Genomic DNA, 24721 nt, shown 5'->3' with positions numbered 1-24721 from the left:
TCCATAGAAAACCAGGGGTTGTTTCACCCTTTAACCCTGAATTTACAAAATGGGGCATGTTTGTCTATTAAAAACAGAAGGCCATCATAAAAATATTTCCAGGCTAGCTGTACATCATCAAAGAGAAAAGTTCTGACCCAATCAAAACAAGCCAAATTGTGTATGAAACCTTTTCATGAAGGTTTTTAAAATTCTCTTTTTACAAGAAGACTTGGTTTGAGGCAGTTGTTGCAATGGCACAGTGATCACTTCAATCATTATCAAAAACACCTACAGTATATCCATGTACTTCTGAGGGGCATTTTTTAAAATCAAGTCTAGTAGATTTGATCTTGAGGGTTGTTTAATATTCGGACAAGTTGAACTTTCAATAAGTTGAGTCAAGTCAGGAGAATCACAGACAGATTTAAGGCTGTCCGATGCTGAGGACAGTCACAGTTTAGATCTCCAACCAACAGAAGCTCGCTTGAATTTAGTCCATCATCAAAGTTAGATAAGCAGGAGAGGGCCTCGCAGGAGGATGAGTGGTGTTAGAGGATGCTGTGCTCAGTGTAAGTATGGAGATGGAATGGAGGATGTGGTGAAGAGAAGAATTGAATAATTCTTCATGTAATAGAGTGACACTTTTATCAATTTCAGATATATTGTTGTTGAGTGTGAAGATATTACCAAGTTGTGAAAAAACTTCTGATAAAACTGGGTGTAAAGGAAAGTTGTGAGCATTGGGTGCTATGGAAAGACATGATAGGTGGACATTCATGATGTCTTCAAAACAACTTGAACTAATGATACAGTCTGACACACAACACATTTGTTCTATGGCATGGAATGCATTAATTTTGCAGCTACAGTAAAAACATTTTCAAGAAATTAGAATCATCATTGACATGCTGAGAACATGAACCTTGTTTTGCAAGTGACAAAGCAGATCTAACTGTAATATTGTGCGTCTCGTCTTGTCTTTAGGTTTCATCTGCTGTGGTCTAAACTACATAAACTCTTCAACCTCTCTTTGCTGTGTGGGCAATGATGGATATCCCACAATGCACCCTGCCGGAAATGCCACATTGATGATGCAGTGTTGTGGGTCAAAAGTCATACAGCAGGAGGAGGAATGCTGCAATGGAATTGGTTATGACCCTCAAAGACATGTGTGTGCTGACCGACCGACGCCTGGCCTGGACATTCAGGTAAGAGGATGTTTCAATGGACTCCATCACACATGCAGATCCAAAGAAAACACCAGAGTACACATCCCATTTAAAATAATATATGCTCAATACAGAATTTTTTAAGCATATATTTCCCTTTTCTCCCTCTATTCCTGTGTACTACTCTCTTAATATGAAACATTTTCGTCTTTCTGTCTCTTCTCCTCTTTTTATGCTCTCCATCTGTGTCCAACTCTCTGTCCTTCGTCTGTGCAGAAACAGTGTTTGCAGGGCGCTGTGTGTCCTGTGGCTGCAGCATCTACAGCCTACTGTGGCTCCTGTGACCTCGATCCATCCATGACTGCCTGCACATGGGTTCTGTCTGCACACACGCACCCCGACACACCCTCCTCCACAACACACTCGCCTTCCATCAGCTCCACACATGAATCTGTCACTGCATATGCAAACAGAAGTGATAACACTGACAAAATGGCAGATGCGTTGGCTCACACACACGATGGGAATCGGCAGTCCAAGGGAAACCTCTGTCCGTTGCATGAGGAAGTTGTATACATCGGGGATGCCAACAAATTCTCTTATACAGGTAATCTGCATGTTTGAGTATTTGCTGCCGTGTTTATTGTAAAAAATCAGGTTCTTGTGAAACTGCCAATGAAATAACAGTTATTGCGTAACTATAATGCATGATGCATGAGAGTGCCAAATGTTAATGGACAGTTTCTGCATCTGATACAAATGTTTGGCAAACTCTGTGAAAGAAGAGGAGTCTGTTACACATTTTCAGTTGCTAAAAGACGCTAAAAACATCTTATCTGTGTTGCCAATGACCAATGAGTACATCGCCTAAGTATCCAATAGGGAGGTATCCCAGAGTACTCTAGATATCTGGTGTAAACATCGGTGATCAACCAGATTATCAAAGAGGCAGGTAGCAACAAGAATATGTTGTCAGTTGTTTAAGTGGATCTTGCTAAAGCCTGCCTGAGCACACTCGCACCCCCGGTAGATCCAAAAGCCACTGTACTTTGTGGCACCAAGTACCAGGAGTGGTTGTTAAGCTGATAATGTCTCACCTCAAATCACTGAGGTTCACTCTTCACCGCCAAATAACAGAGCAGATTTGTACTGCAGGTATAGTTGTTTTTAGAGACAGTTTGGGCTTTAAAGCTACCGCTACATGAGCTGGAGCTAGGCCAACAACAGTGGCAAGAGAAAACTTGCAGGAGGTCTCACCAACTCGGTCCTGCTGTTTTGGAAAAATCTCTGTACTACCGATCAGGACAGGCTGATCTTTATCCTCGATGTCATGGCAGACTTTTTGCCAAAATCTGAAAACCCAGGGGTTAGGGACAAAGAAGAGGACCCATTCTGAAAGGAGTGTAGAGCAGCACTTTGTGCCCTGAACCACATCTTGCCTAGATGTACCCAAGACACTGGGAGAAATCTAAAAAGCAAAGTTCTTCCCAAAATCTTCATCTTATTTGCGCAGGCGCACGTTTCTTTTTTACAACACAACACCGACATTAAGAAATATAAAAGACACTGTGGAATTTTAACAAAAATATCACTTCAATTTATAAATCCAAAATAAACTAGAAGTCCCAAACAAACGTAAAATGATCTATGAAAGTTCAAAACAAACTTAGTCCATCCACAAAGTAAAAAAAGCAATCCAACAAAGGTTGATCACTGATATATCAGGATAAAAAAGAAGCGATCTCACCAGGATGCTTGCTGGATTGGGCCGTATTTAGTTTGCCCATGTGCTCTATATTATAGCCCACCTTCAATTATATTTTATGTTTTTTTAGTGAAACATAAAAGTTATTCCTCTCTCCAGAATAACACGCTCTTGTTGGCACCGTCATGTTTGTTTTGCGTTTCGTCACTTGGCTGAGTTTGCACCTGCGCAGGTGTTGGCAGCTGTCAGAAACCGGGGTAAGGTTTACATGCTGCAGTATCCCGTTTTCTATCGGAGTTCTTCAGGTAGCATAACTGGGTTTTTGGTTTCTGAAATCGGGATATGATGTTTATGTGCACAAATACAAAAACGGGATACTTAAAACCCCAATCATAACCGGGATACTCAAGTCCATGTAAACGCTCTCACTGACAGGAAGACGCAGGGAAGATGCCAAATACAAGGACTTAATCGATGGAAGTGAGTTGAAGTTGTCATGGCTTCCCATCAATTAACCCAAAAGGGGTGCTTACCCACGTTGTTTCCCAGTCTTCTTTTTAAATGATAACATAAATGTGGCCATAACTGATCTTTAAAGATTGAAAGTATTACTTTCAACAGTTTTAAAAGAATGATTTATTTATTTATTTTTTTTTGGTCAGCATGCTTGTGTCATGTCTGTATGTGTATACACTTACTAATAATAATAATCATTTACACTTTATTAATCCCACGAGGGGAAATTCGGTTTACACTCTGTCTAACACACACATAGGCCGAGATACACACTCATGCACAAACAGGGTTCTAGTGACATGCATTAATGGAGAGGTCTCAGAGTGAGGGGGCTGCCCACAGCGAGCGCTCCAGAGCAGTTTTGGGGTTCGGTGCCTTGCTCAGGGGCACCTCGGCAGTGCTCAGGAAATGGACTGGCACCTCTCCAGCTACCAGACCAGTTTCCGGACTTGGTCCGTGCCGGGACTTGGTCCGTGCCGGGACTTGAACCGGCGACCCTCCGGTTCCCAACCCAAGTCCCTACAGACTGAGCTACTGCCGCCCATACATTTTAAACATTTTGAGCAACAGGAATGTAATTTCATCCTTGTATTTAACCTATCACATTGCTAAAAAGGAGTCCCCTTCCTTCTATCCTCTGAGCCACCATGTAGAATAAGCAACCAGCGGTTGTGTGTTTACAGATGAATGTGTCTGCTGCTACAATCAGTGGGCTTTAAAACAGATGCCTGTCCACATGCACATGCACACACAGACACAAATAAGGGCAGCTGTTGCAGTGCACACTGTAACGTGGTAACTCACTGTGCTGTACACTTGTGTCTCATTAAAACTTAGAAATGGGCGTTTAAATGCCATTTCAACAATCTGCACTATTTATCAACCCAAAGGGAGTTAGAGTCTTTATGTGTGTTGGTGTGTGTGGGCGTGTATGTCTGGATCTTCAGTCCACTCATTATTTATCAGGGTAGTTACCTCTGTTTAATCAAGACTAATTGTGGATGTGGATGTCATGTGTGTGCCTGAGGTTTTGCACTAATAATTACATGGGTCGTGTGTGTGCATCAGTGTCCATGTAGTCACTATTTCAGTCGGCCTATTTAGTCGATGAGTTCCTGTGCATGTGTTTCTTTTACTTTATGTGTTTGTGTATGGCATGGGGCGGTTAGGATAAGCGTTTCTAGGCAATGCTGTGACACCATCTGTGCACAGGCACATAAAGCTGTCGCCACCCACCATACACCAGATGTTTCACATACACAAACAGCTACACACACAGGGTTTCATACTACACTTCTCCGAGACCTACGGTGAATCACACTCCGATAGCTCCAAGTGAGCAGAGAGTTCTAAAAATAAACACTGTATTGTCCAAACTCAATTCTTATTCACTCTTTTTAGAATTTTAAGGCTCAGCTTTTACACTTGAGTGTTTATTTCAACGTGTATCACACTGTTTTGCTGCTACAGTTATCACAGTAGTAAAGCCCCAGACTGGCCTTTAAAAACATGGTTTTATTTACAGCAGCAGTCCCTCAACACTCCTAAAAATAATGCACGTGGGTGTGTTAGTGTGTGTCAGTGCATCTGAATGTATACTGTATGTTTAACTCAGCAGAAGGGTTTCCACACACATTCTCCCAGGATAACTATTACAAATATGCTCTTGTGATAGAACATATACGTCGGTGTCTGTTCATATAAGGTGTGCTAACATCAAGAAGAGAACTCCCAGAGCACACATTTTAAACAGGGAGCTACTGTTACTGCCCATTACTTTAGACGGACATCTGTTCTGTATGTTTAAATCCCCACAGTTTGGTTCTATGAGAAACAACTACAATGAAGTAATTGTTTCTGATAGAACTTGAAAATAATATACATTGTGATTATTTAAGTACTCACCAGGTGGTACTTACAGTATGAAAACAGGGTAATCACATATACACACCCACACATGTTACAGTGTTTTTAAATGTATTATTCATTATTGATCATGTTATTTACAGGTTTTTTAATTATTTTCTTGCATCAAGCCTTGATTTATCTGTTTACCTCCTTTGCTTCCCTGTATCTGTCCTCATTTACCTCCTTACTCTCCAATAGATTCAGGCCTGCAGCCCTTTACCAGCTATGAGTACAGAGTGAGGGCCTGGAACAGCTTTGGGAGAGGCTCCAGTGATGTTATAACAGTGACCACCAGTGAAGACAAACCATGGGGAGTTTCCCCGCCCCGTTGGAATCGCTTAGGTGAACGAGATGACATCATCCAGTTGCAATGGCAAGCACCTGCTAGGCCTAATGGTGCGTACTGCATGTCCATGTGTATCAGTGTATCATCAAAACTCCTCTTTTTGTATTTGCAGAAGATAAGAATTCATTATCAGTGTTGTCAAGTACCTAAAAACCATGTTGTAAGAATGATCTGAAATGAACGTTTCTTTTCCATTTTACTAGGAAAGGTCACACACTATGTTGTTCTGAGGAATGGACAAGAGCGTTATCGTGGTGATGAAAACAGTTTCACTGATGTGGGACAGATCAGGCCTTTCCAGGAATACAATTACCAGCTGAGGGTTTGTAACCAGGCTGGCTGTACAGACAGTCCAAAGGTAAAAGCACACATTGTTTATGTCGGAAGAACACACACACACACACACTCACACACACATATATTTCCTAGGGTGTTTGGGTGACCCCAGGCGTGTGCTAATCAGTAGCAAGAAGAGGAGCATTATTTCTCCTCCTGTAAGTCAAAGCGTGCTCATCTCTGCTGAGGTAAGCTTGTGTGTGTTGGGCTGGAGCGTTTCGTTCGTGTTGCTGTGCACATCTCATGAAACAGTTTGAGAGGGAGTCTACAATAGATTATCTAATGGTACTGCTGAAGATGGGCAGAACTGACCTATACATGCAGAACTTAACTAGTAGTTAAGTAAGCTCCCTTCTCTGTCTTGGTGTGTCAAAAAAAGTGTGTGCATGGATTTTAGAAAGAGAGAGAGGATTTGAACACTGCTCTGACAGGAAATACACATGTGCCATATAGTTTAATGGAGCTGTTGTCATTGTCTTTTCAGTGTTGAGATTTATGTCAAGACAGAAATACCATCAGCAATATCAGCTTTACGACTTGAGTGAATTTCAACAAACAGAAAATTCTTATTATTAACTTATTATTCAACAGCGTGCAGAGGATATAGTACCAAGTCCTTTTTCTAATCTGCACCTGCCTGAATACAACTTTACAAAGAACCCTTTTCCTGTTTTGCTCTGTCAAAGAGAAATTGCCTGAACCTCTGGATTAACGTGCACAGCAGTAAGGTTCTTCTGCAGTTGGTCGCTCATCTGGTCGGTTGTTTTCCAGTGGCCTTTCAGCTAACTGACCTTTTACCCTTACACTAACCTTCTTAAATGTTTATTTCTAGATGTTGTTTACATTGAAATTCAAAGGCTCAGTTGTTCTGCAAGTGATATTTTCAAATTCTAAACGTGTGTGTCTGACCTTTGTTGGAGAGAAATTACAGGGTGCATTGTCTCCGCACTGTGTGAACTCTGCACTGTTCCCATGTTGGAACAAGTTGTTATTTAGCCCTGTTTCCGCTCTCCCCCTGTATTCCAGGCTCTGGATTTGCTGAGCCTACCTGATGTTTGTGATAGCGTTCATAATAGCTTCACACAGAACTCCCCCCTGTTATCTCTCTGACTGTGGCAGAGCTGATATCACCACAACAATTAATTTCCCCAGCTTAGAGGTGATGAAAGCTTATGTTGAAAACTGTCTTTCTGGCTTTTTTAAAGCTAATTTAACGTCTCATTATTCTGATGAGCACATTCTTACGTAAAGATTGGGCCTGTGGATGAGTCAGTGGAGGGGGTGGGTGGACGGGAGGTGTGGATACAGTTTGTTAAAGTGCTTGTTAGGGCTTAGATAAAACAGGGTGGATTAATCAGTTAAATGAATAATTGTTTAGTTGAATGTGGACATAGGAGAATAGAGCTAAAGAACAGTGCATAAATTAGCCTTGACTTCTCAGCCATACATTTTTTATTGTTTAAATAATAATAATAGAGTAAAATAGACAATCTTAGGACAGTAGATAAGCTGCTCTACCTTTGAGCCACAGAACTACTCAGTAGGTGGATAACAGCTTTTGTGAACTTGTCTGCTGATAGTGATTTGCTTGATGACGTAATAAATATTTTGTTCCTTTTGTCTGTCATTAGGCTGACTCAATTTATGTAGGCAACTAAAACTTTTAAGTTATGATTGTAACCCCAGCTAAAACGTGCCCTTACCATTGTGTCGTACCTTGAAACCAGGCAGACTGCAGGTAAAGCACTAGTTTTTTGATAGATAAACCATTACCAGGCTGAAGCAGATCATCCCGGCTGGCAGCTCTTTCCTTTTACCTGGAACTATGAGGCGAACAGAAGAAACCAGTATACACACACAAACCCTCCTCGAGCTGTAAACGCTTACACCACAAACTCAATCTCTGTCTACTATGTTCTGTCGTTCTACCTCCCCCTCTCACATACACGTGTACGTTCACACAAACCACCGCACACTCTCAGCAGAGGTGGGAATGGGAGTGAGTTGGATTAGTTTGTACACCAGTGTAAATTGGCCAAACAGTCCCAATTATGGGATAACTTGGGCTAACCTAATACACCACTGCAATTACCTGGCATCAGCCCCTTCATGTACGCGTGCGTGCACACACACACACACACACACACACACACACACACACACACACACACACACACACAGGGACCCGGACAAACAAACACAGGCAAACGCACACCTGCTGTGACAACAGAAGGTGCTGATCTAATGCAGTTGGTCACTCAGAGAGGGAGGAACAGCGATTGGTCGTTCTCTGTCTTTGAATCCTTTTGTCCTGTTCTGGCTCCTATTTGTCTCCTGTCAGTCCGCTGATCTTAACACCCAACTCTTACGTGTCCCTCAAACTGTTTTCCCTTTCCCCCCTTAGCATCTGTCATCATCAAACCCTGCCTCTGTCCGAACACAAGTTTCTCTTTTATTACAACTGTCATTTGATGGCCAACATACCCCCCCCCCCCTTTTTTTTTCACTATCTCACTGTGTCGTTTTCTTTCTACTCTCTAAGTTTCCATTCTTGTGTACAGAGTCAGTGAGGGTTGAATGAGCGCTATTCTAGCTTTTTTATAGAGCAGCTTTGTTGCTTTTAATGATTCTGTGTCATGTGTACATGGTGATATAGATTTGATATCTACCCTATCAGGAAACATTAGGATGCTTTAACCATTTTTTCAAACTGTCAGACTTAAAGTCAAGGTTCCTTTCTGTTCTCTAAAGTTAGATTGTCCACCATTGTCAAATTGAAGTTGACATTTGCTGTAGTAATGCTGGGCTTACAAAAATATAGCTGCTAATTTGCTTTTATTTTCTTCACACCTGAGCAACATTTTGACAGATATCTGTTGCCAACACAGTGAAGTACTCACTGACTGATACTACACCTTCCCTGCATCTTCCTGATCGTCCTCTTTCTCCTTGTGTTTGTGTGTGCATACATACATGCACAAGTTTGTGTTTATGTGCAGTTGTAGTAGCACTGTTCTAATTGCATAGCACTGTGTGGGACAGGTGGGGGAAGTGCTAGTGACAGTCTATTAAGGCAGGATATCCCTGTTGCCATTAGCAGCAGATTGCCCTGTGATTCTAGGTCTCCACATTGACCCAACGTTCAGAAGTGCCGTCTGATACAACACTGGGAATGAACAAGAAGATGATCTCTTACAATACTGTAATAACACGCAGTCTTATGCATGCAGTTTTTCTTGTTCGCTCTGTTACTTGTTACTTAATGCTACTGATCAGAAACCCTTCATCCTTCATCATTCAGTGTTTTTTGCAAGTTGAACTGTAAAAGCAACTGGAAGTTGAGTTTAATGTCATGCATCATTGCAAAAGTGATAGAAGTGGTCACAGAGGCAGGATATCTGTTTTTCCATCGATACGGTTGACACTATTGTGTCCTGTAAAGATATGACTTAACCTTGTTCACTGCTTTTTATCAAATCTAAAGTAATCTATATACAATGGGAAACATAATGTGGCTCACACAGCTTTTTGCATGGTTCTTTCTTACTGACCTCCAGAGTCTTCTGCATGAATTCTGTAGTCTGTCGACTGTACATACAGACACACATGTAACACATTTTAGAAGTTCCTGTGTTCAGTTCATCAAGTAGTCAATAGTAGGCTATGACTTGCAATGTTCCTTGTTTATGCCTCATCTGGCATTACTGAAGGTTGTAACCAATGTCAAACGCTTGTCCATGTTTTTAACAAGGTCTGTATTACCTCAAAAAGGAGAGATCTAAATATGGATGCAGTTTATATTGGCTTGTGATCATTTAATTGGATTAATAAATGATCAGACGTCGACATCCATCTGTTATCAACTTCATAAATATCTGTAAAATCTTAGGAATGTGTTTCATGTTCCTTCTTTTTGTGTGCTTGTGCGCGCCTGTGTGTTCTAATGTATGTATCTGTTTGTATGTCTACGTCTGTATGTCATATGTGTGTTTAGGTGGTGGCAGTGACAGTGCAGGGAGTCCCAGAGGGCGTCCAGCCTCCATTGGTAAAAGCCTTAAACTCCTCTTCCCTCCATGTGAGCTGGTCTGAACCCACTCATCCCAGTGGAATCATACAACAGTACCACCTGAACCAGACCGGCGTTGGAACCATATTTACCCACAGCAACGGGCCAAAGAATTATACTGTGACAGGTAAGATTCTCTAAGCCTCCTTTATCTCTTTGTCTTAGTCTACTTTCTTGCCCTCTCTCCTATCTTCAGTTCGTCTTTTGCAGACTTCGGATCCCAATACCTTCCCAATTTTCCCCCTTGCTGTACCTGAACCTCTCAGTTATTCCCTTTTTCCAGTCCTTCTTATCTTCAACTTTGGGAATTCTTTTCCTCCCAAATGGTTTAATAAACACCTGAACCCACCACTCTTTCTCTGCCCCAGTCACGAAAACACACATTCAAATACCCTTAAAATTAACAAGTACAGCAAAAACAAATTTAAACATCTTAAACAAGCTCAAAAGTTCAGGCAAATGAAACCTAGAAGACCTCAAACTAAGTACACAGACAAAACACAGAGAGAAACACTTAAAAAACCTGAACATTCAAACAGAAGTGTGGACGTGTCTGAGTTATGTAGACCTGTAAAGAAACAGGACGGTGTCAGGCCTTGCTGAATGTACCCTGAGGAGGAGCTGAGTTTTTGGCCCTTTGCCATCAGTCACAAAACACATGCACACACAGATACAGACAAAAATACCTGCATGAAGCATTGTAAAGCATGATGATGAATACCAACATCATTTCATACCAGCAGGCCTTTTAACTTTAATTTAAAGTGTTTAAATGCTGATAAGAAGTTTATATGTAAATTTAAATTGGTAAAAAGAAATGTGATGACATCTTTTGTCGCTGAAAATCAGGGTCATTTTCCCTTCACAGATTTTTTTCTCTGCTCTGTGTTGGACTGAGACCAGGCTTCGGCTTTGCCAGTAGCCAATAGACTATTCCCAAAGTGCCTGTGGTTGGCTTGTATGGTCAGGAGTTTTGTGTGCACAAGCATGTGTGTTTGTATGCGTAGGAATGAGGCAAAGCAAACAATGCCAAATAGAGATGGTAATGTGCTGTAATACTGTACCAGCCCTGTGTGCCAGTGTTAGCAACCAGCATGCGTATGTGAAATTCCCCTGTCCCCCAGTGAGACACTGGAAAACCCTGTGTATTCAGCCAAAACCACTACTGGGGCAGTCTCTCGCTTCCTCTTCCTGTTTCTCTCTTTCCCTATCTGTCTTCCTCTCTCTCCCTGTTTTGTTTCTTGACTTTTGCAGCTCTCTTTGTAACAACACGTATCACAGTCACGTGTTTTGAATTCAGACACACTGAAGCACAATGCTTTATAAAAGTTGATTTCATGTTTCATATTCGATGTCTGTTTTTTTTACTCTTTTAATCAACATACAGACACGCTCGTATATTAAGTATATATGCAGACCCAAGTGTTCCTTGTCATATTGATTTATGTGCTGATATTATAATAAGTACCATTAAATCATAGCCATTGAAACAGTGTCACACCACCGAGTGCTCCTACAAATAGAAGTTGCACCACAGTAAATGAAATACAAAGGTAGAAGAAGAAGAGCAGGAGGTCTGGAGAAACCCCACTTCAGAAAAATCGAAATTAAAAAAAAAGATTTTTTAAATTTAACAAACAGAAGGAGTGAAGAATGAGATGAGATAAGACTCTTTGAAAGAGGGTGAAGGAGAAAAGAAAGAAGGAGTGTGACCGATGAAAAGATGGATGTAAGTGTTTTCATTGAAATATGAACAGAAATAATTGCTGTGCTACTCCCTCATCCTTAATGTTTAATACGCCATTATTCATCTTCTCTGAATCGCTCAGACGGGTCTCAACACTTCAACACACAGATGCTCAAATAGCTCAAGCACTCTTTCATTCAAACCACAGACACTGGGGAAAATGTCGAATTCAGATTAATTTAAACTCTTTTAGAGGTGAACATGGTGCGATGAAATGAAAGATAGTCTATCAGAATACATTTGGTAGGCATTAATCTATCAAGAATGTTCTTCTTCTTATGAGAAACAAATACCAGTCCTTTTTTCATGCATGATGAAACATGAAACAGAAATAATAAAACTTTTTGATTTAGAGTACCTGTTGCTTTGTGATAAAGATAAAAAAAAGAGTCTTACATACACTGCTGACTTACATCCAGTTAAAATAAGTTCCCATGTAGTAACATTCATTGAAAAATGAGTTTCTTCGAACCCGCAGCAGAAAGTGGTTTAAAAAGTGCTGAGCTTTCTTTGCACAGTTAAAATCAATTATTGTGTTACAAATAGCGTATTAGCTTTAACTGTTTGCACTATAAAAATTAGACTTCCACTTTTATAATGTCAAAGTTATGAAAACAAATGTATTTCTTTAATCATGTCCTGTTCATCAATGATTTGCCCGAGGAAAAAGCAAGACTGGTATTTATAGCATTTTTAGCAGTGACACTTCACAGAAAGAATTAAGCACTACTGTACAAAGACTCCCCATGTGAATCGATATTAAGTATTGCTATCATTAGCTCAAGATGAATTATTGCCTGCAATTATATAGATTATGGCATTAATCATGTGTTTAATTGGTCTTTTGTAGGCTCATTATTAATTCAGAGCAGCAGGGAATAGAGTATGTTCTTTTATTTATTAATGTGTTTCCCCCATAGTCCACAAAGTGATTGGTTCATGCTAAAGGTACAGACATGTAGACATGGGATAAGGAGCTGAGCAGGAGGAAAAGAACATCACTTTTCATGTATTGATCCAAATTGTGTCCTGTCATTAGAAGTGTTTCATCTGACTAGTTAACAACCAGACCCCTTTATACCCATATGAATTCTGTTTTCTGAAACTGGATCAAAAAAATATATAAAAAAAACGCTAAGCTGCCTCACAATCAAAGTTGGCGCTCAATAGTTGAGATCAGACGTGCTTCCATTGTGAATCCACATTACCCAGCTGAGCCGATCCGACATCCCTCTCTCCTTTCCTTTCCTCTGTTGCTGCAATAATAAAAGAAGCAGATAGTCACAAGATTGAGAAGAGGCCATTTTTTATTTCAAAGTCAACATAGAGGCCTCATGTAATGAACAGAGGCTTCCATGAGGTCAGGTTGCCTGGGTTCAAATCACACGAGATCTAATGTATTGTTCTATGTTAATATGATATAAAAACAAGCTGTGTTCAGACATGCATGTTTACAACTTTGCATTTTGTGCACAGTACAATAAGTTTTACCTGCAGGGGGCTTGCTTGCTTTGTGTTCAAGTTTGTGTGTGTGTGTGTGTGTGTGTGTGTGTGTGTGTGTGTGTGCGTGCGTGTGCGTGTGTGTGTGTGTCTTTGTCTCTGTGAACCTGATCTCATTGTTCCATCCCAGACGGTCTCTGCATTAGGGAGCCACAGACAGGAAGTCAAACTCTTAATTATTTAGGAGAGGTGTTATCAAAGCTCTCCCCTCTCTCTCTCTCTCTCTCTCTCTCCCCTCTCTCTCTCTCTCTCTCTCTCTCTCGCGCTCTCTCTCGCTCTCTCTCTCGCTCTCTCTCTCGCTGTCTCGCTGTCTCTCCTTCCCTTTCTCCCCCTCTTGCATCATTTTTTGCATGTTCTAAATGCATCTTCTGCATTGTTTTCTTTCAGTCCTTTTTCTCAGCTTTCCTCCTCTTTCTCTGGTTTAATGTGTCACTGTTCTCTCTTCTCCCTACTTTATCTTTCCATTTTGGTCTCTTCAGGTAGCTGTCCTCACATTTCTGTCTACTCTTATTGTCCTGCCGGTCTTTTCCACCTTCTCTCCATCTTCTCTTTCACTTCACCGTGTCTCTCCCTCTCTGTCTGTCTGTCTGTCTGTCTGTCTGTCTGTGTGGTGTATCAGGTAGCTGGTTTGGTACTGCGGCCTGTGACCCATCATCCTATCATATTCTCTAATGCAAACAGGGAATGGCAACCTGTCAATAAAATGCCGCTTCAAATCAGTTAGTTTTACCGCAACACACACATACTCACACACACACAGCGAGGGTCTCCCAGTTTCCTTTCTTGTTGGTTGTCTATCACACATTCAGAGTTACTTTCTTTGACGTTTTACTTGAACGTAAGCGCCAACTCTTTCCTCTGTCCTACTGCCAAAGTGTCTGTCTGTGTTTCTCTCTCAGTCTCGCACAAACACACACTGATCTCCTCTGTGTCCGGCTCGTCTGATGACAGTTACAGCCTTGTCTCGCTCTGTGTTAGCGAGCTGCTGGCTGCTCACACATCAAAACGCCCTCCCGTTTTTCACTTCCTGGTGATCACTGTTAAAATGATTGAAGCTTTCTCTGTCTTTCCATAATCAAGCACATTAGCATGTGTACGCGCACAAACAGGTACACACACACACACACACACACACACACATGCACACACGCACACGCACGCGCACGCACACACACACATTCCAGGTTAGACATGGTGTTATTTCTTCAGCAGACCAACACTGCCCTCTTCAGGCTGATGCTTATGGTAAATGAACCACAAAGAGAAACTTACATCCCTCTGGTTACATTTCTGTTCAACACAATTGTTTACAATTTGTTTAGTTTCATATTTCTAACACAAGAAGATGTTGGAGTAATGAGCTTTCACATGCTATTCACAGTTCTTGTTCTTCTTGGTCTTGTTAGTTTCTGACTGTTTTCATTGAGAGTTGAACTGATAAACTCTGATTTTTCTAATCAGTATAATCGATTGCCTGACCTGCTCAGCATCATTTTGCACAAGCAACATATACACTTTTTTCACTGGCTCTAAAGCGTTGCATCTCCTCTGTAAAAAAAAAAAAAAAGTTGTCTACTTGTTGTTTGTGTTAAATACCATAAATCGTTCCATTTTCTGTCCTTTTTCTGACCCCTTTAGATAGTGTCTGCGTGCGGGGAACTGTAGTGAAGGGTTACTGCTTTATTCAGTGTTGCAACAAATGACATCACTCGCAGTGTAGATGTCATTTACTATGCTAGAGTGCACACACACATATACACACGCTTAGTTGCACAGTTAAATAGTGTAACAGAGCCTTACGCTTCAGCCCTGGTACTTTTCGTATGGCTGGCAGATTTCCTTTATTTAACCCAAACACGGGGCCACATTGTGAGAACATTTGCGCGCACACAAACACACCATACATGCACAAACACAAACACACACATTGATCAGAGGCTGGGTTAAGCGTGGCAGGCTGCGAGGCATGTTAAACAGGCGAGGCAGGAGAAAGGAGACGTGAGAGTGTGTCTGTGTGTGTGGCGTGCATATGCTTTTAACCATGTCATTACAAATAAAGTAAAATATTGGTATTTTCACTACACTAAAGAGGTGCAACATTTGAGTGTAAAAACAAGTATTTCACCATTGCAAAGGATTTTTTCTGTCTGTTTTTTTTATATATTGACTGTATTTTACCATCTTACATATAAGCAAGTATGAAAACCATGAGTTGAGTTGAGTTTTTTTTTTTTTTTGTAAAGCATAGTATTTAATCAATCATAAATCATCACTGATATAAAAATGGAAAAACTCTCACAATAGATTGCAAAATAAAACTTTAAAACTGCATAATGCAATGCCAAAGCGTGTTTTTGCTGTCATCCCTTTGAAATAAAGTCGTTTTAGTTCTTTCCTCTTCCCTCGAATTTGATTTGTTAGCTGTTGTACGCTGTCAGCTAAGTGAATGACCATAAAACATCCAGTCAATCCCCATGACAACATTAAAGATTTGCATCCATCCATTCATCGTCCTCCACCCGCCTCACATCAAGAACCAGGCAGGAAATATAGCCAAAGGAATCAAAGCCTGTCAGTCCCCAGAAAGTGACTCTTCTTCAAGTGTAACTTTGTTTAGTTCAAGAGAGATTTCCAGTATTTTGTAGTTCATATACATTTCTTTAACAGGTTCAGTATAATACAAAAAAAACAAAAAAAAACGGATTTCCTGTGGTTGCAGTTAAAGCACCACTCAGTAGCTGTGTGATTTCTTTTAGACCGCATAGCGGGCACCTATAAATAAATCATGTTGGACGCTGTAGCCTAAACGCATACCGAGGTATCATAATTATCATAGATCAAAAGCTGATGACATTACAGCGTTGGACCGGTCCTATCCCATGTCAGTTCCGCGGATGCCCATCTTTACGTTGTTTCATTATTGAGTTATGGCATGCATAATTTAACACCGACAGATATGGATCCATCCGTTGAGAGACTGTGGGGAGCAGGGAGACTGAAATGGATAGAGAGACTTTCTAGTGCGATGATACGGGCAGGGCAAGCTTTACTCTTTCTATTTTTGTTTCACTGTTTCCTCCTGCTTTTAGTTATTTCTTTGTCTTGTCTTATAGTTTATTCTTTGATCGTTTTTATCTCTTTTTTTTTTTTTTAACTCCCATAAATATTTTGAAGTGATGAAAATAGAAAGAGTCCCAAAACACTGTACGAAATGTGTGTCATTTTGTGACCAATTCTCTTTTTTGTTTGAAAGGTTTAAAGCCGTACACAAACTACAGCTTTGTGTTGGTGGCCTGTACAGCTGTTGGATGTGGAGCCAGCATACCTTCTACAGAACGCACCCTGCAAGCCTCCCCTGCTGGTACACACACACACACACACACACACACACACACACACACACGCACACACGATTACATCGACACATACACACAGACATTTAAAAGTAAAATGCTGTGTGTTTTAAAAAACTGTTGCTGTACTTTATTTCCAACTTCAAATATAATACAAATAGAAATCTGACTGGGTGCTCTTTTTTTCTATAATGTTGACATAGTAAAGTTGCAAAAATGTGTTTCATTGATATTAATTTTAGCACTCTATTTAAATTTAATTCAAATAATAATAATAATATCTGAACTGAAACATGTTCTCATATTAATAAATACTAAATGCTAAAAAAAACAATAGGTCTTGTTTTTAAACAGATCTTTGTCTTCGCCTTCGTGAGCAACTGTGTCTTTGAGATTTCTCTTCTCCTTTTCTGCTCTGATCTTTTCTCCTCCACTGCTCTGCTGTTTTGAATTCCCCCCACCTCACTAACCCCTCCCTTGTCCCTCTTCGGTCTCTACATTATCTCACTCTCCTTCACCTCTCTCTCTCTCTCTCTCTCTCTCTCTCTCTCTCTTCTTTTTCAACGTCTCCTACAGTGGTACAACTTTAAATGTTGGATGATGATGGTGAAATTTGTGATATTTGCTCTCTCCTGTATGTCCGTTCACTTCTCTCGCTCCCCACAGCCTCTTCTTCTCTCTTCGCTCCATTCGGTCGAGATTTTTTTTCTTCCTCTACGTCTAAAACCTAATTGTAGGTCAGCATGGGATAGCCTAGTGGTTATGGCACGACCCATTTACAGACGCTACAGTCCTTGTTGTGGCAGACGTGGGTTCAAATCCGACATCGGTCTTTTGCAGCACGTCGTCCTTCATTCGCTCCTCCCAACATCTCCTGTCTTTTCAGCGGCAATATCTATGAAGGAGACAGGTTTAACTTTAACTGTGGAAGTTCTATTTTCTCTATCAAAAGATAAAAAGATCAATTCTTTCCTGCCTTAATGTGACTTGATGAGCCCTTTGTCAACCTCAATGAACCACATATTTAATGTTGATCTTTCTCTCTCATATATCTACCGTAAATTCCGTACTATTGAGCGCACCTGGATATAAGCCGCACCGGCTAAAAATAAGTAAATAAATGTATTTGTACATATATAAGCCGCACTTGATTATAAGCCGCAGGTGTCCACGCTATAACAAGAGCTATTTACACAGACGTAGGCTACCGGTAACATCCGCAAATACTGTAGCGTCCGTACAGACGTTGAAGGACGACGAGAGCGTTCAAATAATAACTTTTAATAACCCGATCACTGTCGGCCGTGACCACGCCGTTTACAGCAGAGAGCAACACATAACTTGCCGTAACAATCCAACTCTCTCCCCCAGCGTTCTCTCATACAGCCACTCAACACGTTCTCGCTGGTGCATTCACTGACTCTCAACATAATCGGAATTATGAACACATTACCAACTACTGACTTTACAACATGAACCGTTACAATACGAAGCCTAGCCGACGGTGTCTGTAACACGGCTGATGAAAAAGATTACCGTAATATATTTCACAAGAAAAAGTCCATCCATTCACTGCCTCAGAATGACTTCATTACTCACTTCCTCAGTCTCTGTTGTCGCTGTCAGTGTCATCTTAACGTGCAGCAGCTCTGTTAGCTTCTTTGACAGCCAGGTCGATCGCCTTTAACTTGAAAGCTGCATCATATGTATTTCTCCGTGTGTTTTCCATGATGAGGGTGCGTGCATGAAGCGCAAAATGACTGATATTAAGATCCGACGTGACGAAGTGAAATGTTTTTGCGGCAGAAGCTCATTGTCCCCCATAAAAAATCCATGCATTAGCCGCACCGGAGTAGAAGCCGCAGTGCTCGAAGTGTGAGAAAAAAGTAGCGGCTTATAGTCCGGAATTTACAGTACTTTTCTCTTCTATTATATAAAAAAGTTTATTAGAATTAGCATTTTTAATTTGTTTTGAATCATAATATATGCTTCTTGTTGGTGTTTGTATAACAGAAATCCTTTGATTAATTGTGAATCAAAAATGCACAAAGGTGACGGATTCATTTCAGATCATTTGTGTTCATTTTAATTTTAACCTTATTTTAACCTTCTTTTCCGGGCTAAATTAAATCTCATGAGAAAACTTTGTCTTTTTTTTGTTGTGTATTTAATTATTTGTAAATGTGTATAATACTTAGTTAAATAGCTTCATTTGGAACATGTCAAGAAACATGTACCTGGTGATGTTCATAAATAATATGTGACAAAAGACTAATCAAAAATGTTGACCTACACAAAATCAGCGTCCAGATTCAAGGTCCTTACTCTTCATCTACTTTTCAACAACCATTGAACAATGATCTCCCAAATGTGTCAGTGGTAGAAAAAACAAACAAAATTGAATATATGAACGGGCCATCACAATCTCATCTGTTTATCTTGTCCTTAAAAATGTGACTATTATCAGAAGCCAGCAGGAGAGTGATTCACTCTATAATTGTTTAATGACAGCAAGCTTGTAGATTGACTGTAACTCACACTTCTCACATCATCCAGCATGGAGACAGTTAGCAGTTAGTATTGATGCACTTTTAGTTTGCAGGTTCATAGGTGTTTAGAAAATGATCAATTCACTCCTCTTTTTTCCTTCTTTCATCTCAAGGTGTTTGGTCAAGGCCCAGACATCTGATCATAAACACATCGGCGGTGGAGCTGTACTGGGATCAGCCATGGAAGCCTAACGGACACATTTCTCAGTATAGACTGAAAAGAGACAGTCACACTATTTTTACGGGAGACCACCATGACCAGAATTATACCGACACTGGACTCCTGCCAAACCACAGGTAGAACATGGAACTGCACACTTTACATGACTGTACACATGAGAGTGTGGTGACATATAAAGTATTCACAAACACAAACAAGCTTCTCTTGTAGCTTCTTCTGTGTGTGTGTGTGTGTGTGTGTGTGTGTGTGTGTGTGTGTGTGTGTGTGTGTGTGTGTGTGTGTGTGTGTGTGTGTGTGTGTGTGTGTGTGTGTGTGTGTGTGTGTGTGTGTGTGTGTGTGTGTGTGTGTGTGTGTGTGTGACTATATCAGGGTCACCCTGTTTTAAGCTCTCCTATCATCCCATCCATGTCTCTCTCTCTCAGGACTGCACTCTGTATATGTCTGTTTGTGTCATTTAATGAGCAAATATTTGACATGCCAATGACAGATGCAAACATCATCACACACACCTGCACACACAATAAAATCACAAATCAGATCTGGCTTGTGCTCACACACAGCAGCAGTGGAGCGTAGATTTTATTTATCTGTTTATTTTCATTTAACCTTTATTAATCTGTGTGTTTTTTTCCATGATGGATTTTCTGTTTTAATTATGGGAGTGTAAAATGATACCCCCTCTCTTTCTCTTTATTTCTCTCTCCTTCTTTCTCTCCCCCGGGACAATTTCTCCCTACCCCCAATAGAATTCCTGGGATAACACCCTGCAGTACTCCATTCTCCTGTAGAAGTGTGTGAAAGAAAAAAGAGAAAGGAAGGAGCAGTGAAGATGGGACTGTATGTGTGTGTGACGTTTAATTTTCCCTAATTCCAGATAGCCTGCCAGAAGGCATTCCCGTCCCGACCCTTTGCTTCTCATCACTTGTCACGCTTCCTATCCACTCCTCCTGCTTCCTCTCACCCTGCCTCCCATCCTGTCCTTTCCCTCTTACCTCACTCCCTTCCACCTTTCCGTCTTTTCCCAATTTAGCCTTGCGCCCAGAATTACACAGGGAGCACCAGCCCCATTATCCCAGCACACAGTGTGTGTGTGTGTGTGTGTGTGTGTGTGTGTGTGTGTGTGTGTGTGTGTGTGTGTGTGTGTGTGTGTGTGTGTGTGTGTGTGTGTGTGTGTGTGTGTGTGTGTGTCCACGCTTGCCTTTCTGTGTGTACTCGTGTCTGTGCGTGAGACTGCTCAAAGTGGCCATTGATTATTTATGACAATGTTGATTAGCTGTCACTTTGCTGCGGCAGCCCAGGAAGTGTCTAAGATGACGAGAGAATTAACCTATTCCCTCTGGCTGGCCCCGCAGGACACACACATCCACAGCCAAACACATGCAAATGCCCCACTCACCAATTACCCACAACACACACACAATTTTACTTTTGATGTCCCTTGGTAGTGTTTACATTTAAGTAAATATCTTCTAGTGATCAAGTGTTGACATTCATTCTCCCACTGAAACCTTATGTCCTCAGGAAATCCTCCCTCTCCATCACACTCCAGTTTATGCTTCGACGTCTCCTGTTTGTGCTTTCTGTCTCAATTTCTCTCTTTTTCCCCTCTCCTTGTCATAGGTAGTGTGTCTTGGGGAAGTGTATTTATTTGTTGTTCTCTGCGTGTGTCTCCGAGGGTAACGTTGGAGTAGTTTTTATACCTTTTCCTGACTGCGTTCTAACCCACTGCAGAGCTGCTAATGGGCTCCTGTTTGAAACACTCTGCCCAGAAACAATAACCCAATGCCACTGCCTATTAATGCATGTGTGCCAGAGTTTATAGCAAATTAAAGGCTTTTAATGTTAACTGGTGGCCCACTTACACAGCTAATGTAGGCTTTAGCACCAGGCAGCCACACGCTCTTAAAAGGGAAATCTATCTTATGATGTCATAGGGGAGAGAGGTAGAGAGTGGGGTGAGCAAAGCTGTGAGACCAATGAAAAAATAAAGAAAGTGTACGAAGGTTGGGTGGGCAGTGTAGAGCATGAGCTTATATACCTACCTGTGTACACAAATACACATGAATAAATGTATTTACAGGATCATGCAAGTGCCAATCTGTGATTTTCTAAAAAGAGATGTGTGTGTGTGTGTGTCTGTATGTATGTATATATATGTATATATATGTATGTGTATATATATATATATATATATATATATACACACACACACACACACACACACACACACACGTATATACATAGATATATAATAGTCAGGGAATGTTATTGTCAGCCAAATCACAACCAAGTTGTCTTCATACTAAAGACTTGTCTTTGTGGTTGTTAGAGAAGTTTCAAAGTCATTAATTCCCGTCTGTGTATCCATTCAAACAGCCAGTATGTTACAGTGTATTATCATTTTGTGGACTTCTACATGCCAATATCCAGTCTCTCTTTTTTTAAGGTTGTGTCAGAGGCTTTGAAAACTCCCCCCCTCCCCCAGCGCTTTTTGATTTTTGAACGTGAACAACATGAACAGACTTGCTGATTTGATATCATATAGAATCCATTGAGAGAGTTTGACAATCCAAGCTGAACAACATTAACTCCAGGCCTAAAGTATTTGCTGCAGACATGTGTTGAGCTACTCTTTTAATGCTGTCTTTTCTCTTATTCTTTTTTTTCCTTGTTCCTTCTCTCTTTCTGTGCCTCCCGTCTCCACACTCCTCATCATCTCCCGACCTCATCAGGTATGAGTATGAGCTCGAGGCCAGTACAGCTGGTGGGACAGGTGTGAGTGACATATATGTTATACAAACACCAGTTTCGTGCCCCACTGGGATCCAACCTCCCCACAGTATAACGGTGTCAGGACCCCACTCCATCTCTCTGGCTTGGACTTCTCCTGGTAAGTAGCTGGATTGATGAAAACCCATTTTTAGCGAGGTGGATTTGATTTTATTCAGAGTAACATCATAAATAAGGTTGTTCGATTTTTGGAATTTTCTTTTTGATGTTTGTTGGTAATGATGAAACTAAAAAGTCAGTTTGTGGCTGCATGTCATCTTTATATTGTAAACTACATAACACAATTAAACTCTGAAACCAAAAGTGGATCACCGTAAGCATCATAAATTATCCTTGAGCATCATGTTTTCTATTTCCATTTTCTATCTTATCTCGGCAAAATCCTTTGGATGAGGATTTTGAGAAATAAAATCTCTAAAAATACCAGAATATAAAACCCCATGTAAGAAGGGAGGACCACATTCAACTTTAACTTTGTTGATATTGTCGGTGGCCCATTAAGAGCTCTGCATTAGAATACGACCCTGTGACAGTGTAAGAAGGCATTTAAAAATAACTACTTAAAGTGGTCATCGAGCTGATGGTCTAGTTTCCGTTTGATGGTCATATACTGTAAAGGCAAGAATGTTAAATTGACAATTTATTTGTGACTAGTCGAAACTCTTTCCGGTACGATTGACCTTTTTGGATCCCTGAACACATTCTTGTCACATGGCAAGAGCTTTTCTGAGTAAACCCAGGTAATTTATTCATTTTGATCAGCAGGTTGTTCTGAGTTAAACAGAAACTAGAAACAGATCTCCTTCAGTCTCCCACCACTAAGTTATTTCTCAGTAGAAATGTATCTACAGAAGGTCCACTTTAAACAGTGGTTGTCATATTAAAAGGAAAACAAAATGTTTTCAGAATGTTTCATTGACAAGGATAACATTTTCCTTTCATGTGAATCACTGTTTCTTCTGCTCCGAGAAGACAAAGAGGGGTCACACTGAAACAAACAGCACTGGCTACTTTTCTATTCACCTTCTGGCCTCCCAAGACCTGGACACACACACACACACACACACACACACACACACACACACACACACACACACACACACAGAGGTTTACATGAGCATAGAGCTGGGTCTGAGTTTCATGCTTATGGGGCAGTGATTGTCTGCCCTAACCCATCTATCATTGACTATTACTCTCTGATTAAGCTGATTTCCCATCTCAGAAACTGCTTATAGGGACAACTAGCAAAGGCACTTCACTTTGATGCCAGTGTGAGTGTGTATATTTTGTTTCTGTGAGTTTGTGTTTATGCATGCATTTTTATATGTGTTTATGCGTGCATATTTGTGTGTGTATATGTGTGTGTTTGAGTGTGTGAGTGTGTGCATATCACAGTGGAGCCATTTCCATAGGCAGGCCTATTCTATCGTCATTACGAGCTGATTTTAAAGGTGAGGAAATATCGGCTGGGTTCTCACGCTTGGTTAACTTCCTGAGCCCAGAGTCTGGACTGTTTTTGACTTGTGTGTGTATGAACAAGTGTGTGGGTGTGTGTGTGTGTGTGTGTGTATGTGTGTGTGTGTGTGTGTGTGTGTGTGTGTGTGTGTGTGTGTGTGCCAGTCTCTCTGACAGCGTGTGTGTCTTTGTGTAAATACATCCACATCTGTTTCTGTCTCATATGCATACATGACTAAAAAATGAAGGATGCATATTAAAAAGACATTTATTCTCCCTTCTTCTATTGTGTTGTTTGAGTCTGGTATTGTGCTCTCCTTTATGGTTGTGTGCGTGGATGAGAACTTTTGCTCTTTTTTTTGTAAATGTAATTGTGTACATGAGAGATAAAAACAATGCTTAATCAGCTGATTGTTTTTTAATACTGTGGTAGAACCTCTCGAAGGGATGATAATGTTTAAAAAGCAACATACTGATAATGTATTATGATGTGTGTGTGTGTGTGTGTGTGTGTGTGTGTGTGTGTGTGTGTGTGTGTGTGTGTGTGTGTGTGTGTGTGTGTGTGTGTGTGTGTGTGTGTGTGTGTGTGTGTGTGTGTGTGTGTGTGTGTCTGTGCGTGTGTGCGCGTGTCTATGGGCAACCAAAGCATGCTCATATAAAGCACTCTATGTGCCACAGTCAGAGGTCTGTCTGTGTGTGTGTGTGTGTGTGTGTGTGTGTGTGCATATGGGAGTTGGGGGGTGAATAATTGAAGTCTTTCATTTGTCTGGTAATCAGTTCGTTCTCGAGATATCCAGAGTTCATGAATGTTGAATAACCCATCACAATACAGTTGGCCTGAATTATGGAAAAACCTCTTGTGAGAATATTAACAAAGTCTAGGTGTGTGTGTGTTTGAATCTGTGTGTGTATTTCCGTTTGTATACATTTGTGTGTGTTTTTCTGGTTCAGAGGCCACATCGACAGGCTAAGGAAACATCACTTTTGGACTGAAATATAGAGCAAATATGCATGTGACTTATAAGAAATCATATGCTATACATTTATTTCATTTTCATTCTACAATCTTTAAGATACAGACATTGTACAAAATGGGAACAAATTTAACAAAGTTTTCT

General features: G+C 40.7%; 1 protein-coding gene across 1 annotated transcript in view; it reads left to right on the top strand.

Moving 5' to 3' along the window:
* Positions 1–24721, top strand: part of ush2a (Usher syndrome 2A (autosomal recessive, mild)) — a gene marked incomplete at its 3' end in the record, with an annotated part of 185649 nt that overhangs the window by 130960 nt on the left and 29968 nt on the right. Inside the window, exons 64-71 of the mRNA XM_079339442.1 lie at positions 967–1190; positions 1428–1758; positions 5479–5676; positions 5830–5984; positions 9957–10155; positions 16529–16636; positions 19291–19474; positions 22091–22248. Of these exons, the coding sequence (XP_079195568.1) occupies positions 967–1190; positions 1428–1758; positions 5479–5676; positions 5830–5984; positions 9957–10155; positions 16529–16636; positions 19291–19474; positions 22091–22248 (1557 nt within the window). The remainder of the gene's footprint in view (positions 1–966; positions 1191–1427; positions 1759–5478; positions 5677–5829; positions 5985–9956; positions 10156–16528; positions 16637–19290; positions 19475–22090; positions 22249–24721) is intronic.

The sequence above is a fragment of the Symphodus melops genome (assembly GCF_947650265.1).
Source record: "Symphodus melops genome assembly, chromosome: 3".
NCBI classification, from domain to species: domain Eukaryota; kingdom Metazoa; phylum Chordata; class Actinopteri; order Labriformes; family Labridae; genus Symphodus; species Symphodus melops.
The sequence above is the reverse complement of the archived record's forward strand: the minus strand, read 5'-3'. Positions and strand labels throughout refer to the sequence as shown.